Genomic DNA, 17,385 nt, shown 5'->3' on the forward strand with positions numbered 1-17,385 from the left:
CCTAGATCATAGAATAATCTCATAGCTGTACAATGTTCTCATAATTATACAATAGTAATAATTAGGGCTGCAGTGCACCAGTCAGTGCAGATCTGATCTTTATTTTGGCGGTTGAATAGCAGGCAATCAACTGAATGGCACCTTTTATTATTATTCTCGTTTTTTCCTTAATTTGTTCGCATAAGCAAAATGGCTTTTATACAAGCCTTTTTTACACCAGGGTAAGTAAACACGCTGGTGGGCAATGGTGCTTATTGTAATGAGGCTGTTTGAAAGATGACGGGTTGTTCTTGTTTTGATTTTTATGATGTATTTTGTGTTTTTATTTTGTGATTTTATGCTGCGAACCGCCGGGAGACCTGTGGGTATAGGGTGGTATACAAATTTAATAAATAATAAGAATAATAATCTGTTGTGTGTTGCCTTTCAGCGACATCTGTCATTCTCTAAGTTGTGTTTTCCTTGAAGTTCCAGTGCATGTGCGCCCCGTTCTCTTGAACCCAAAGCACCTTGTGTTTTCCGTGTTCCTAAATGCTTAGGTTTTGTGCATGTGCGAGCCCTCTTGGGGTAGTGGCTTGGGTGTCAGACCAGGACCAGGGTTCAAATCTGCCACTCGGCCATGAGTCTCTCACCTTGGGCCAGTCACTGCCTCTGCCAGCCTCACCTACCTCACAAGGTTGTTGTGGGGCTAGAAGCGGGTGTGCCACATTGGGCTGCTTGGAGGGAAAATGTGGGGTAGCAATGCAATGCAATGAATAAATAAATAGTAGAGAATTCCTCCCCTCCTCCTTTTTCCTGCATGCCTTCTCCAGAGTGACCCTAGGAGCCTATCCTCACCTCCTTTCACACAGATGGGCTCCGATCAGCACAAAGGGCAAGAAGACTTCATTTTACTGTATTGGCTAAAAAGCCCCCCTTTCACGCCAACTGGGCAGTTTCAGGATGCTGGAGACAACAACCCAGTTGCAGAAAGTCTTGTGGGTCTCCAAAATATAACCCCAAACCATTGCACCTCTGATCTTGTTCCATTTACCTGTTTTAGCATTTCGAAACGGAAAACTCCTTTGGGGTGCCTTGGCTGAAAGGCTGTGTATAGGCATGCTAAAGAAATAAACAGCAAGGAGGATGAATAGCAGGACATGGACTTCCTTTCCTCTTGGAGTGAGGGCTTCTGCAGGGGTCCAGTTCCCAGCTTGCTCCTGCCAGTCAGTGTAGACAGTACTGAGCAAGATGGACCAATGCTCAGAGTCAATAGAAAACAGCTCCCTATTTTCCTGCTTTAGGAATAATGAGGACTAGGATCTTTTTTTCCTAGGGGAAGGGGTGTAGCCTGGTGCCAGAACGCCTGCTGTGCTTGCAAGGGGTCCCAGATTTCAATCCCCAATGGTGCATCCAGGTAGGACAGGGTTAATTCCCCCATCTGAAACACCCCCTCACAGAACTACAATTTCCAGAGTGGTTTGACAGCCAAGCCCTCTTCCCAGGGAACTCTGGGAATGGTAGTTTGGGGTGGGGGCAGGTCTCCTTACAACTCTCAACACTCTGAACAGACTACAGCTCCCAGAATACTTTGGGGGAAGTGCTATCATAATGCTTTGATTGTATTGTGTAGACATGGCTATAGATCCCATTGAAAAACACTTTGTTTTTATGGAAAGTACACTGCCTTGGCCCATATGCACCCACTTGGCTGCTTCGATCTGCGGAACCTGTTCCTCATCTGTATACGCTCAATTTTGTGTGTGGAACTTTGGAACTCCCTGCCTATTGAAACCAGGCAGGTTCCTTCACTGCACTTTTTTCAGCACTTGCTAAAAATATATTTCCTTAGGCAGGTCTACCCCGAGGTTTGGGAAGCGGATGGGAGTTTTCACCTGTTTTTGGTCTGTTGTTTTAACTTTCCAAAAGTCTCAAATTATTGCGTTTTATGTTTCTTAGTGATAGCTTTGTTTTCTGTAAACCGTTTTTGTTTTGTTTTGGCAATTCAGCGGGGTATAGATTTTATGAAATAAATAGTAAACAAAGAAACAAGCTGGGAATTATAAGATGAAGGTATTTTATCTGGAACCCTCTGCTTAATCTGCAACCAGCACTGACACCTCTCACCCCCAAGAAAGGATGTTGCAAGAACATCAGGGCTGTCCACCCTCAACAACTGCAGGCAGCACCTCTTATTTTTTCAGCACTGGGGTACATTTTAGCAGGGTGTGTGTGTGAACAGCAACACCTCAGTCCTCTCATAATCTTCATTTACCCCAATTGCAACACTTGAGATGGCCGGCTGCTGCCTGTAGGACGCAATTCAATCACAGCACACCAGATTCTTCCAAAACACCAGTTTTATTCATTAAACAATCCAAAAGGTCGGTTCTTTCCCCCCAGCCCCCCACCCCTGTTTCCCCTCCTCACCCCCGAAAAACAGGCTGAACAACTGAGAATTTTTACTCTATTTTACACTCTACAGGTAAAAATCTTCCCGCATGGCTAGGGCGAGGGCAGCGAGACAAGACCCCTCTTCCCCAATCAGATGCCTAGTCCACCCTCCCACCCCCAAGAGCCCAGCTGGAAAGGCCACTTCTCATAGAGAAGGGGTCCAGACATACCTGGTTGGCTAAGCAGACGAGGGGAGGCGAGGAGGGGCTCTGGGAGGGGGCCTTTTCCCCGAAACCCACCACCTAGGCTTGACTTGGAGGGTACTTGCTGCAGACAGAAGCCAAGGGGCTGCCCCATATCCCAGAGATTTAACGCTGGCCCAGAATCCAAGGTTGACGTAACATTCCCCCTCCCCGCCAGTTTCCAGAAGAATTTTGAGCCAGCTTTGCAGAAAATGCATCAGGGATGTGGGGTGAAGACTGGCAGCTCCCTGCTATTGCTCCCCACACTCTCCCCAGGTAAGAGGTAGGAAGGGAAGGGTCAGCTGGCTGTGCAAACGGAAGGTGCGTTAGCCACATTCAAAGCGTTTGTGCCCAGGTCATTTCCCTTTCCTCATCCTTCCCCGTCCCTCTTTCCTTTTATGCTGCATCCATATATGTTGCACATAGACTCAAAGAGTTGTGTGGGGTCCCAAGGATCATCTAGTTCAACCCCCTGCAATGTAGGTATCACGGCTATCATTAAATTAAAAAAAAAATTAAATTCTAATTAAATACATAAAAGCGCCATGCCAGCAGCAGAACTCGATGAGGACTGGTGCGTTGTGCTGTGAAATAAGTGTGAGTGCGTGTGCACAATATCCAGGCTTCCCATGCAGAAGGGGGAAATAATTGGACTCTGGGCTTATGCGGTGCTCTGTTTGGTGGGGAAACGGAATGAGCACGAACTCTCCTGCAGGAAGGAATACCGTGGCAGCCGAGGGATACTTTGTGCTGACCTGCTGGACTTGGCAAGGGGCTAGTAGCCTTCAAGAGCCCTCTCCTCCTCCATGAATTCGTCCAATCCTCTCTTAAAGCCATAAAGGTTGGTGGCCATCACTACTTCCAGTGGGAGGGAGTTCCACAGTTTAACCTGGTCCTGAATGTTCCAATGTATATAATGTGTAATGAAGCTTCTGTTCTGTTTGTTGTGATCGCATGTGATGCAGGTGTAAGGAAGAGTAGGAGTCAGGGCCTGCGGGACCCTGGGAGCGCTGTGATAGAGGCTTTTGATAGATGGGTGGGGCAACCCACCTGTCAATCACCTGCACCATAGGACTGACAGGTGGGCTCCCTGCCTGTCAAAGTTCACCCATTGGGACAGGTAAAGATCTGCCCCCTTGGGCCAAAAAAAAGGGTATCTTTCTTCCGGATTTATGCGACACAGGAGGAGAACAGTTTCCCAGCCAGAGGGCAACCCTTCTTTTAAAACATCTGCACTGGTTGGCAGTTCATTTCTGGGCCCAATTCACGGTTCTCATGTTGGTCAGCCCTAAATGACTCCTGCCCCAAGTAGCTGAAAGTCTGCCTCCTTAGCCGACAGACCCTCTTGGGTGCTGAGATCAGCGGAGGAGACCCTCTGGGTGGCTCCTTTGCCCTCAGAGGCTTGAGGGTGGTGGTGGCTCAGGGCAAGAGGGCCTTCTCTGTGGTGGCCCCTCAGTCATGCAAGGAATTCCCTCCCTGCAGAAGTGCACCTGCAGCTGTCGGCGACTGCTGAAGACGCACCTCTTCACCCTGGCTTTTGACACCTGACGCCTATGTCTTTAGGACCCAGTTCTCCACATTTCCACGGCAGCTTGCAGATTCCACTTTGAAAGTCCTCATGAAAATTTATCAGCCTTTCAGCATAGCTGCCTCCTGGTAGCCACATTTGGATATGTCGTTTTGCCTCACGCAAACAGCTCAACAAAGCATCCGCCCCACTCAACTCGAAACGATGCCCATTTGCATGTTATATGCCCTGACAGCTGGCATGTGGACTTTGCCCATGTGTGTATATCTCTATATATGCATTTCTTGCACCCATTACTCATCTGATGGAACCGCCTTGCAAAATTCCGAGACGTTTGAATGTTCGAAGGGTTGCTATTGTTTTCGGTTCAAAAAGCGTGGATTGTGTAGGTGCACCCAGAGTTGAGTTTCACCCCCATCTGGAATAAGCTGACTTTTTCCTTGTGTGGCCAGACACCTTTGTCACCCAGCTAGGGTCTGTTCCAGCCTTCTAGGGCTGCCTCCTCCTGGGCCACAATTGGCCCAACCTCCTCCCCAATGACTCCATAACCCTCCCAGAACCAGGCTTCTAAGGTGGGTCTGGGAAACCGTTGCTTCCGCTCCACAAAGTGCTGTCAAACTATAACTCCCATTTGCCCCCAGCAAGCATGCCTGATGGCCAGGGATTAAGGGAGTTGTAGTTCAGCAAAATATGGGAGACTAAGGTCCCCACACTTCCTGTAGGGCCTCCTTAGAGGGCAGCGTGGGAGGCAGAGTCTATGCCCCACTTGTTCAATCTCCCCCTCTGCCCCCCAAAAGGGAGACTCACAAGAGGGGTTGGTGGGTGTTAAACATCTCCCTCTCCTATTCATGTTACCTTCTCAATTTTATTTTATTTTTTAAAGTCCTTGTAAAATTCCTGTGTGATGTTTTGAACCTTGAGTTGCCGGTCCTAACATTTGGGGGCTTTTCATTTTTTACTTCTGGTCATCTCAGGGCCTGGGGCCAAAAGGGTGGGCTAGCACCAGAGGCAAGAGGTTGGACCTGCAGTTCCTGCAAGGAGGGGGCAGGAAAATGCCCGTTCAATGGTGCAAACACCAGTCTGTGGAGGTGGAAGTGAAGAGGAGGCAGGAGATGCATCTGGAGGCCAGGGTTAGAATTTTCGGCATCCGAACTAAGCGAGGGCTTCAATGGCCATGGAGCCACCTCCAGTAAACCAAGGATGTGATACCATCTCCAATAAACTATGGCAGTGGAGCCGCCTCCAGTAAACCATGGTAGTGGAGCCACCTCCAGTAAACCGTGGCTGTGGAGCCCCCTCCAGTAAACCGTGGCTGTGGAGCCCCCTCCAGTAAATTGTGGCTGTAGAGCCACCTCCATAAAACTATGGCAGTGGAAAAAAACACAAAAAACTATGGTAGTGGAGCCACTTCCAGTAAACCGTGGTTGTGGAGCCCCCCTCTAGTAAACCATGGTAGTGGAGCCACTTCCAGTAAACCATGGTTGTGGAGCCGCCTCCAGTAAATTATGGTAGTGGAGCCGCCTCCAGTAAACCGTGGCTATGGAGCCGCGTCCAGTAAATCATGGCTGTGGACCCACCTCCCGTAAACCGTGGCTGTGGACCCACCTCCAGTAAACTGTGGCTGTGGACCCACCTCCCGTAAACCATGGCTGTGGAGCCGCCTCCAATAAATTATGGTAGAAGAAGAAGAAGAAGAAGAGTTTGGATTTGATATCCCGCCTTTCACTCCCCTTCAGGAGTCTCAAAGCGGTTAACATTCTCCTTTCCCTTCCTCCCCCACAACAAACACTCTGTGAGGTGAGTGGGGCTGAGAGACTTCAAAGAAGTGTGACTGGCCCAAGGTCACCCAGCAGCTGCATGTGGAGGAGCGGAGACGCGAACCCGGTTCCCCAGATTATGAGACTACCGCTCTTAACCACTACACCACACTGGCTCTGTAGTAGTGCAGCCACCTCCAGTAAACCATGGCTTTTGGAGCCGCCTCCAGTAAACCATGGTTGTAGCTAAGAATGAGGCAGGGAAGTTCGAGAAGGTTGTGTTGAGGAAGGGATGGCATCCAACGCAGGCTAGTTGGTGGCAGGATGTTTGGGGGTGCAGCATGCTGCAGGGAGATTTTGCCCCTGTTCCAGCGCTAGGCTCTGAGGGTCGGGAAGCCTTGGAATCGGGGAAGGGGGAGGGACAGAGAGAGAAAGTACGCCGGCTGCCAGCTCACACAGGACCCTGATGTTCCTCTCCCTGGGGGTCCGTCTGTAGGGCAGGGCGGGAGGTATTTACAAGTCCTTCTGGGTGTGGGTCAGTCAGCCACGGAGTCGGTCAGTCGTCGAAGGGAGGGCGGGTCGTCGTAGGGCAGCCGTGGTGGTGGTTCGGGGAGCAGGGCCCGCCCCTCCGGCTCCCCCCTCGAGAGTGGCGCCTGCCCTAGATGGAGACTTCATACTCCCGGACCTCCTGGAGAGAAAAAAGCCTGCAAAGGGTTGGGCACTTGGATTGATGGGACCAAGGCAGGCGACCCACCCACCCTGCCCCACACCCTCTCCTCGGCTGAGGCTTAAGGAAGTGGGGGGCAGAAAATCAGTCCTGCAGGATCAGGCCAACGCACTGTTCTCATAGTGGCCAACCAGGTGCCACAATGGGAAGGCCAGCAAACGGGATTTGAGCCCCAGAGCCCTCTCCCTTCCCGGGGTTTTCAAAAACTGTCGTTTCTGCCTCCAGAGTATATCTACCCTTGTGGCTTGTAGTCCTCCCTTCCTCCTCCTCCTCCTCCTCCTCCATGAATTTGCCTGGCCCTCTTCCGGAGCCACACAATTTGGTGGCCATCCTTGCCTCTTGTGGGAGGGAGTTCCGCAGGTTAACCCTGCTCCGCCTGAAGAAGGGATTCCGAATTTCTCTGCGCTCATAAAGGGGAGGGATTTGGCACTTACTCCGGTCTCGTAGGTGGGATTGTCGAAGGCCGAGTCCACCGTGATGTGATCGTAGGGGTGGGAGCCTGAGAGGGGCAGCTGCAGTGACGGCTTCCCTTGGTGTCTGGGGTGGCAGGGAAAAAGAGGCGTTAATAATAATAATAATAATAATAATAATAATAATAATAATAATAATTTATTATTTATACCCTGCCCATCTGGCTCGGCCTCCCCAGCCACTCTGGGCGGCTTCCAACAAAATATTAAAATACAGTAATGCATCAAACATTAAAAGCTTCCCTAAACAGGGCTGCCTTCAGATGTCTTCTAAAAGTCTGGTAGTTGTTGTTTGACATCTGGTGGGAGGGCGTTCCACAGGGCGGGTGCCACTACCGAAAAGGCCCTCTGCCTGGTTCCCTGTAACTTGGCTTCTCTGTCCGGGCAGAACAATGGAGGTGGAGACGCTCCTTCAGAACAAGAAAGGAGCCCCCCCCCCATGATGCAGTGTGTCCACACAGCCACGAGAGCTCACCTGGAGATGTACAGGTAGACAGCGCCAAGGAGGAGTCCCACAGCGGCCACCGGCAGGAAGATGGCGAAAGCCACGTTGCTGCCCTGCAGGGGGTCTGCAGCAGGGGCCACTTTGGCCACGGCTGGGGAGGGAAAGAGAGGGAGGCGGTCAGTGGGAGGGAATGGGGGCCAGCCGAGACTCTGTTCCCAGAGGGGGAAAGGAGCGTTGGTAGGTAGGGCCCTGATGGGACAGGTAAGGCAAAGAACCCAATGGTGGGCGGAACCAGAGCCAATAATAATAATAATAATAATAATAATAATAATAATAATAATAATAATTTTATTATTTATACCCCACCCATCTGACTGGGTCTCTCCAGCCACTCGGGGCGGCTTCCAACCAAATATCAAAAACAATACAGCGTCAGACATTAAAAACTTCCCTAAACAGGGCCTCCTTCAGGTGTCTTTTAAAAGTAAAATAGTTGTTTATTGCCTTGACATCTGCTGGGAGGGCGTTCCACAGGGCAGGCGCCACCACTGAGAAGGCCCTCTGCCTGGTTCCCTGTAACCTCACTTCTCGCAGCGAGGGAACCGCCAGAAGGCCCTCGATGCTGGACCTCAGTGTCTGGGCTGGATGATGGGGGTGGAGACGCTCCTTCAGGTATACAGAACCGAGGCCATTTAGGGCTTTAAAGGTCAGCCCCAACACTTTGAATTGTGCTCGGAAACGTACTGGGAGCCAATGAAGATCTTTCAGGACCGGTGTTATGTGGTCCCGGCGGCCGCCCCCAGTCACCAGTCTAGCTGCCGCATTCGAGATTAATTGCAGTTTCCAAGTCACCTTCAAAGGTAGCCCCATGTAGAGCGCATTGCAGTAGTCCAAGCGGGAGATAACTAGAGCATGCACCACTCTGGCGAGTCAGTCCATGGGCAGGGAGGGTCTCATCCCGCGTATCAGATGGAGCTGGAAGACAGCTGCCCTGGACACAGAATTAACCTGCGCCTCCATGGACAGCTGTGAGTCCAAAATGACTCCCAGGCTGCACACCTGCTCCTAGTTTTGTCCCCACCCTCCTCCTGCTCCTGGCTTAGTTCTACAAGAGGCAACACTGAGACTGCAGAGGAAGATCAGGAAGCTGTCGGCCCCAGAGACTGGCAGGCAGCAAGAAGCCAGTTAGGTGGGAGATGCCTAGGGGCGGATATCGGATTGATTAATTAATTTCTTTCTTTGCATTTTTCTTCTGTTTTCATACCGCAGCAGGTTAGGCTGAGACAGTGACTGGCCGAGGGTCACCCCCAGTGAACTTCATGGAAGAGTTGGGGGATTTAAAGCTTGCTATGGGTTAAACCACAGAGCCTAGGGCTTGCTGATCAGAAGTTCGGCAGTTTGAATCCCCGCGACGGAGTGAGCTCCCGTTGCTCGGTTCCCTGCTCCTGCCAACCTAGCAGTTCGAAAGCTCATCAAAGTGCAAGTAGATAATAGGCACCACTCTGGCGGGAAGGTAAACGGCGTTTCGGTGTGCTGCTTTGGTTCGCCAAAATCGGCTTAGTCCTGCTGGCCACATGACCCAGAAGCTGTATGCCGGCTCCCTCAGCCAGTAAAGCGAGATGAGCGCCGCAACCCCAGAGTTGGTCACGACTGGACCTAATGGTCAGGGTTCCCTTTACCTTTACCTTTACTCTCCCAGGTCCTCCTTTGACACTCCACTGTCTCTTGGTGGGTTTTGCTCAAAGGGGCCATCCTCTGCTGGCAAAGGAGCTGCGTGGGACTTGGGTGTAGGGGAAGGGGCGCAGGGGGGGCAGCAAAGAGGTCTGTGGGTCGCTAAGAATACTGCCCTCTCTCTGGGGTGCAACGGTCTCCCTCCTTTCCCTTTGCAAAAAGAAGCCAACTCACCGTCCAAGTTGCGATTGGTATAAAACTCATCGTAGGAGGCTGCAGAAGGAAGGCGGAGAGAGGGAGAGGGTAAAGGGCAGAGTTAGGGTGCCATAACTGACTACTGGACTACTGCAGGGGAGGGCAGCCCCAGCGACCCCCCCCCGCTCAGCTGCGCCACCCAGAGGGACTCACCCGCTTTGCAGAGTGGAGGGGAGCCGCTCCATTGGGAAGGGTGGCCGGGCACGCAGCGGAGGGTGGCGTCGCCCAGGAGCACGTAACCCTTGGCGCAGGAGAAGCGCAGGCTTGCCCCGGCCTGGTAGAGCCTTTTCTCGGGGTTCTGTGCCCCGTGGTCGGGGCTGCCTGGGTTGTGGCAGGGCTCGTAGACCTCCGCTGAAAAGTGCAAAACTCCTGTTTATTTCTTACCATTTATATCTCGCCTCCACGCCAGAAGAGCTCAAAGCAGCTCTTCCCCTTCCCTCCCCTCTCCCGGCCTTCCTGATTTTATCTTCCCAGCAACCCTGCAAGGTAGGCCAGGCTGAGAGATGAGCTTTTGTGTGGCTGAGCAGGGATTCGAACCCTGGTGAGGGGAGAGACTCCATCAGGCAAGGCCTCCTTCCCATAGCTGTCAACTTACAGATTTGAAAATAAGGGACCAGCAGTCTCAAAAATAAGGGAACAGCAGCCTCAAAAATAAGGGATCAGCAGCCAAAATAAGGGATTTTCCGAACACAGGTATGTTCAACTTCTGAGCCCCTCCAAGCCAAAGGCAGAAAGCCCAGCCAGCAGCCCAACGAAGCCTCAAGCGGTGGTTCCCACAGCGCAGCAACCCGGCAAAGGAGATGCAGCAAGGAAAACCACCGTCACCTCTCCGCTGGGAAGCGCTGAGCAAAGGTGAGTCCCCAGGCAACACGGCCGATTTGATCGGCACAAGGCATGCAAGCTCCACCCCCCAGTCGTTCTTAGACTCTTTATTGGGTGAGCAATGCAGCCAAGCAACACAGTTGGAGCCTCCCTCCTCCCTGGCCGGCAGGGAGGGAGGGAGAGGAGCTGCTTCCTTTGAAACCCGGGAAATTTAAGGGACATCATCAATAAGGGACAGCAGCGAGACACAGCGATGGGATAAGGGACTTTCCCGCCAAATAAGGGACGGTTGACAGCTATGCTTCTTCCACCTGCCTTGCCCCACCCTGTAGTCTCTGCTTCTCAATTTGTATTGTATTATTTTATGTACTGTGGCTTGCCGTTGTTTAGAAATTATTTATTGTAACTGTTGGGTGGATTTCTGTTTAACTTTTATATATTATTATTATTTAATAATAATCTAATGATTGTTGAACGTTACTTTTTGATGTAGGCTGCCTGTTTTAAAGTTATGTTTTATTACCACATTTTTGTATTGCATTAGATGCACATTTTTTGTTTCTTCAGCTTATAAACTGCCTTGAGTATTGTAAGATAGAAAGACGGTATACAAATTAAAAATGATGATGATGGTCTCCCAGGTCCTAGTGTGACATGAAATTATTACACCACATAACTGTAGCATTGGAAGGGAGCCAAAGAGTCATCTAGTCCAACCCCCTACAATGCAGGAATTGCAGCCGAAGAACTGAACCACCACTGGCTTTCGGTGTGGGGACTTAGGACTTTGTACTGGGCTCCAGATGTTTTGAATTGGAAAAAGAAAACGAATCTTCAAAGCTGGTTACAAGGCCCCTATCCCCCTAGAAGCCAGATTAAAATGACAGAAATCTGCATATTATTATTTGCATAAATTAGCACGCCGGTCTATTCTCTTCCTTCCTTCCATTACGCAGGAGAGAAAGAGAAAAGGAAGGCGGAAATGGCACAGCGGAGGGAGATAACACATACCACAGGTGCAGCGCCGATGCAAAATTATTCAGAAAATTATATCCGGCGCTAGATACTCGAGGCTGCTTTGTGGGTGAGCCTGTCTTTGCAACCAGATTAAAATGCACCCAGTGATATCTTCTGCACAGCAGAGGAAAGTTTCGTTAACAACAGCTGGTCCCAAATCTTAACGAGCCCTTGGGTCGTATCCCCACCGTGTCTTTAGAGCACTGTGATGCCTCTTTAAACAACCATGGCTTCTTCCCCCAGAGCATCCTGGGAATGGTAGTTTCTTCAGGGTGCTGAGAGCTGTTAGGAGGCCCCTATTCCTCTCGCAGAACTACGATTCCCAGAGTTCCCTGCGAACAGGGATTGGTTGTTTAACCACTCGGGGACGAGAACAGGGGAAACAGCTCTCAGCACCTTTAGTTCCCAGGATTCTTTGGGAGGAGCCAGGACTCATTTTGCCCAAGCCATTGAAATTAAGGGAGGTGGTCTGCTGGTAGCCCAGAGATGGAAGGAAGAACGGCAAACCAAGTTGACGGACTGTGCCCAAATGGCAAAATTACCTGGGAAGCTCAGAAATCAAGAGGACAACAAGAACTTCAAAAAAGAATGGGGGAAAGTTTACGATCTCTTTACGAGAACGTTGTAGGCAGGCTAAAATATTAGCAGGATGTTTTAACCACACTTGTAAACTACCGGAAAGTGTGGATAATTTGGAAGGATAAAACTTGGACAGTGTTGATATGCCGCTGTAAAGATTATCATTATGACCATGGAAGGGATGGGGAGAAGTCAGGAGATTCAGAGTAATCTTGAAATTTGGATTTTGTATTTTTTGTTGTTGTATGTTTACATTTAAAAAAAAATGAATAAAATTTTAGAGAGAGAGAGAAATTAATGGAGATGGCTGTTCTTGGCAGCTGTCTGTCCCGAGAGACAATGGAGTGTACCTCCAGGGTCTTTTAAGAGCCTATGAACATAAGAAGATCCTATTGGATAAGGCAAAAGAGGGTCCATTTAGTCCAGCATCCTGGTCTCAAAGGGCCCAACCAGATGCCTCTTCTGGTAAACCCACAAGCAGGATTCGAACGCAAGAGCAACTCTCCCCTCCTGTGGTTTCCAGAAATGGGGATTCAGAAGCAGAGACATCCTGACTAGTAGCCATCAATAGCCCTCTCTCCCTCCACGAATTTGTCCAATCCTCACTTAAACCCATCTCATTGGTGGCTATTGCTGTCTCCTGTGGCAGGGAGTTCCACAGTTTGCACTTAGAATCATAGAATTGTAGAGTTGGAAGGGGCCGTGAAGTTCCTCTAGTCCAGCCTCCTGCAATGCAGGAATCTTTCACCCCATGTGGTGAAATTAATGGACCTTAAGTGAGTGATGCCTGTGAATTTCGTCGGCTCTAATTTTTTGCACGGTAGGGGAACCAAACTGGGGAAGCCACGGAGACCTTGTGCAGCTTACGAATGCACTTGGGAAGACGGTCGCTCCACTTCGGACCCCCAGCCTGCCGGTCGTGGCAGGTGATCTCGCCGCTGCCCGCCAGGGCGTATCCCTTGTCGCAGATGAACTGGACGGTGGAGCCCACAGGGAACTTGTTCTCGGAAACCATGCGCCGGCTGTGGTCCACATCTCCTGGGTCCCGGCAGGTGGTCACTGGAGAGGGAGAGAATGGGGCAGCGTGGTGGGTGGCGAAGGGGCAGCGTAGCTCAGTGGAGAGCTGCTGCTGGTCAGTGTCAGCACTGCTGAGCTCGAAGGACCCATCTGATATAAGAGAATTCCCAGTGCTTCTGTTTAAATCAGCCTTTGAACTGGAATCTTGGGAGCGATTTGGGAGGGAGAACCGTAGTTCAGGGCCAGAAGTTCCCAGGTTTGATTTCCGACAGCAGCATCTCAAGGTAGGACTTGGGGGGGAAAGGCTCCCTGCCCGAAACCCTCTTGGAGAGCTGTTGCTGCCGGTCCGTGCGGACACTACTGGGCTTGATGGAGCCGCAATCTGATGCTGTACGAGGCAGGAAGCAGCAGCAGCATCACAAACGCCAGCAGGGGGAGCTCTTGCCTCAGCCAATTGCAAATTCCAATTTGGACACTTAAGAAGTCTTGTGTGCTCATCCGGAGAATAATTATGAAGAGCGATTTGAGAAATTAAAGCCGTCATGTTGGACACTAGATGGGAAAGAGCATTCCTTCCAAGGAGAGTGGAAGGATGTAACTGGGATCCTCTTGCTCAGGTAAAGCTACCAGTGACCTGATCTTGCAGATATGTTCCCCTGTTGCCCAGACAGCAGGGTCTTTCCACTCCCTGACAGATGAGGCCAATAGGGATACATATTTTCATTTCATTTCATTTCATCTATACCCCACTTGATTGCAGAAAAAAACCCCAAAACCTCAAAGTGCTTTACAAAACAATAAAACTATCAGTAAGAAAAATTACCAACAGCAATTGTAGTGTTTCCAAAAGTTAGAATATCAATAGACTGAAAACACGTTAAAACTTGCATCAGTTTTCTTCAGACCTGAAAACAAGAACGTTTTTATCAGTTGCCGAAAAGAGGACAGTGAAAGTGCTTGCCTGATATCAATAGGCAGGGAGTTCCAAAGTTGTAGGCGCTGCCACCCTATAACACTGAGTTCTTGCACATTTGGAACAGGGATTATGTGGCAGCTGGAACAGAGCCAGTTCCACCGATTGAGGCATGTCGAGTGGGTAAGGCTAGTCCCAAGTTGTTAAAGGCTTTCTGTCCTCATAGTAAGACCTTGAACTTGGCCCGGCAGCAAATCGGCAGACAGTACAGATCTCTGAGCAGAGCTGTGGTGTGCTGACAAGGCCTTCCTCCTGTCAGCAATCGTGCTGCAGCATCCCACACCGACTGCAGCTTCCACATCAAGAGGAGGGAAGCCCCACATAGAGCGCATTGCGGTAATCCAGTCTTCCAGAAGTGGCTCCCTCTCCCCCTCACAAGGTAGGGTTAGGCTGGGCCGACACCACCCAGCTGTGAGAATGTTCAGGGTGGCAGGAGAGGATATATTGTTTATTAATATCCTTCCTAACTTGCGCTAGCAAGTTCCTTTACTTGGCAGAGCTAACATTCCCCTTTACACAGCACAGCAGATAGCTGGTTGCAGGCTCGTGTGAGCCTTTCACTATAGCTGCCCTGAGCCCTGCTTCGGCTGGGGAGGGCGGGAAATAAATAAAATTTATTATTATTATTTATTATTATTATTATTATACAGTTCAGTCTGTCTCAGACTGAATTGTATGTTCCTGGTAAGTTCCCCTGAATCCCTCTTACAAATAATAAAGATGCCACAATATTTGTTGTTGTTGTTGTTTAGTCATTTAGTCGTGTCCGACTCTTTGTGACCCCATGGACCAGAGCACGCCAGGCACTCCTGTCTTCCACTACCTCCCGCAGTTTGGTCAAACTCATGCCGGTAGCTTCAAGAACACTGTCCAACCATCTCATCCTCTGTCGTCCCCTTCTCCTTGTGCCCTCCATCTTTCCCAACATCAGGGTCTTTTCCAGGGGGTCTTCTCTTCTCATGAGGTGGCCAAAGTCTTGGAGCCTCAGCTTCAGGATCTGTCCTTCCAGTGAGCACTCAGGGCTGTTTTCCTTCAGAATGGAGAGGTTTGATCTTCTTGCAGTCCATGGGACTCTCCAGAGTCTCCTCCAGCACCAGAATTCAAAAGCATCAATTCTTTGGCGATCAGCCTTCTTTATGGTCCAGCTCTCACCTCCATACATCACTACTGAGAAAACTGTAGCTTTAACTATACGGATCTTTGTCGGCCACAATTTTATTTAAAGTCAGTAAAGAAGTAAAGTAAAAGAAGTTTACTTACATCAGTTCACAGTTGGATTCCTGAAGGCAGACTTAGTTACAAATATGAACATGTGGATCTACCCCATATGGGGAATAATCCCAGTGCCTCTGCTAGCTGAAAGCAGAGCAGAGCATTTCTAGCTAAAAAGCTGGTCCAATGAAGAAGGAAGTGAAAAAGAGAGAGAGAGAGAGAGCGCTGCATGGCTCGTCCTTTTGTTACCTGGACAGGTAAGGTCACGCCCACTTTCTATCCCATGCAAAAGGAAGGATGCTCCAGCCAGGAGGACCAGGAAGTTTCAACTGGCTGGACCAAGCATTCCCTCGCATGTCTTCTCTAGGAAAACAAGGAATGTTGTACTTGACTGCTCTCATGGGTCACATCCCACAACAGCAAGCTTTGTGGCTGAGCAGGGATTTGAACCCTGGTGTCTGGGGTCTTAGGCCAGCCCTCTAAATCCCACAGTTGCAGGATCTGGCCGGCCACCTCCTCCGCACCCCCCTGGCTTACCTTGCTGGCAGGAGGGCAGGTCCCCGCTCCACATCAGGTCCCAGTGGCACATCAGGAGTTCGGTGCCCACCAGCTCGTAGCCGGGGTAGCAGTGGTACGTGACCACGGTGCCGTGGACCAGCTCCGGGTGCGACATGGTCTTCCAGCCGTTGGGGATCTCGGGGAGCTCAGGGCAGGTGTCGTTCCGGGGAACCTCTGCAGGGAAAGAGGCCGGGAGCAGAGGTCAGGGGAAGAACCCGGAGAGGTGGGCAGAGGGAGGGGGCGAGGCCAGGCACTCTCCAGCCCTCTCAGGCCAGCGACAAGTGCAACGGCATCCTCATAGAACAGGGGTGTCAAACTCAAATTCATCGGGGGGCCGCATCAGCAGTTTGGTCACCCTCAAAGGGCCGGTTGTTCAGGCAGCCGTTGGATCTGTCACATCACAGGATGGCATGCGCTCAATATAAAAACAAGTGGAGGTTTCCTGAATGCATGTAAAGTGGAGGTTTCCTGTGTAGAACGGCCGGCGCCGCTAGAGGGCAGACGTTCTCTGGCTTGTAGGCTGCCGCGCATGCGCTGAAGAGGCGGCTTTCTTGTGTCAAAAAAAAAAAGCGAGAATAAAAGGTGAAGGCTGGCGGCCGGGCCACATGACAAGCTCTGGCGGGCCGGATTCGGCCCGCGGGCCTTGTGTTTGACACCCGTGTCATAGAAGATGTATGTATGTATTTGCAGCAGTTGCTTGTGTCCCTGTTGACCATAAAATATTTCCTTAACAAAAATGGAAATTTAGATGTGATACTTACAGATTGTAAATGTATACACTTTCAACATGTTTTTTTTATTTACTGTATTTTTCGCTTCATTAGATGCACCAGACCATAAGACCATAAGTTTTTGGAAGAGGAAAACAAGAAAAAATATATTCTGAATCCCAGAAGCCAGGACAGCCAGCGGGATCGCAGTGCTGCGATCCCGCTGGCTGTCCTGGCTTCAGTGAAAGCAACGCGAAGCCTCCGGAGCACAGCGGGAGCTCCCACTGCACTCTGGAGGCTTCGCGTTGCTTTCGCTGAAGCCATGGAGCCTGCATTCACTCCATAAGACGCACACACATTTCCCCTTGCTTTTTAGGAGAGGAAAAGTGCGTCTTATAGAGCAAAAAATACGGTGGTTTTTGATCTGAGGTGCAGAATTTGAGATTATTTAAGGAAAAAGATTGGCTGTTTATTTATAGATACTTCCTGCACCCGCTAATTTAATTGCATTTGATAATCTTTTAGCCAGAGATGTCTTAGTTACAGATTGTATGCTATACTATCTGACGTTTCGAAGACATCTGATGGCAGCCCTGTTTAGGGAAGTTTTTAATGACTGATGTTTTAATGTATTTTTATTCCTTTGTTGGAAGCCGCCCAGAGTGGCTGGGGAGGCCCAGCCAGATGGGTGGGGTATAAATAACAAATTATTATTATTATTATTAAGTTGGAAGGGACCCTGTGGATCATCTATAGTCCAACCCCGTGCAATGCAGGAATACGCAGCTGTCCCTTACAGGGATCAAACCTGCAACCTGAGCATTATCAGCGCCATCCTCTAACCAGGTGAACTACATGCACCTCAACACATTCAGATTTAATATTATTAATATCTTTTTATATTTATTTATATCATTAAGAAACAAATAAATAGCAATAACATTAAGACTATCATCTATGTATCTGTCTATTAAAACATATTAGGAAGAACTTTCTGACAGTAGGAGCTATTTGACCAGGGGTAGGCAA

General features: G+C 49.9%; 1 protein-coding gene and 1 long non-coding RNA gene across 3 annotated transcripts in view; both read right to left on the reverse strand.

Annotated features, from left to right (window-relative positions):
• Window positions 1-5,008: 5,008 nt before the first annotated feature.
• On the reverse strand, window positions 5,009-5,601 carry LOC128403036 (uncharacterized). The gene is made up of 2 exons (XR_008327843.1): window positions 5,496-5,601; window positions 5,009-5,439 (listed from the first exon to the last, which is right to left on the reverse strand). It is a non-coding gene; the product is annotated as an uncharacterized LOC128403036 (long non-coding RNA).
• A 523-nt stretch (window positions 5,602-6,124) lies between these two features.
• SEZ6 (seizure related 6 homolog) overlaps window positions 6,125-17,385 on the reverse strand; it is a 110,623-nt gene continuing 99,362 nt past the window's right edge. The window contains exons 11-17 of one of the 2 annotated variants that reach the window (XM_053367613.1): window positions 15,626-15,820; window positions 12,754-12,945; window positions 9,622-9,819; window positions 9,448-9,486; window positions 7,573-7,693; window positions 7,062-7,164; window positions 6,125-6,588 (exon numbers count right to left, since the gene is read on the reverse strand). In XM_053367613.1, coding sequence (XP_053223588.1) covers window positions 6,559-6,588; window positions 7,062-7,164; window positions 7,573-7,693; window positions 9,448-9,486; window positions 9,622-9,819; window positions 12,754-12,945; window positions 15,626-15,820 — 878 coding nt within the window. In that variant the 3' untranslated portion in view covers window positions 6,125-6,558. Of the gene's footprint in view, window positions 6,605-7,061; window positions 7,165-7,572; window positions 7,694-9,447; window positions 9,487-9,621; window positions 9,820-12,753; window positions 12,946-15,625; window positions 15,821-17,385 lie in introns of both variants that reach the window. The other variant, XM_053367612.1, reaches the window with a different exon arrangement.

The sequence above is a fragment of the Podarcis raffonei genome, chromosome 15 (genome assembly GCF_027172205.1).
Source record: "Podarcis raffonei isolate rPodRaf1 chromosome 15, rPodRaf1.pri, whole genome shotgun sequence".
NCBI lineage: Eukaryota > Metazoa > Chordata > Lepidosauria > Squamata > Lacertidae > Podarcis > Podarcis raffonei.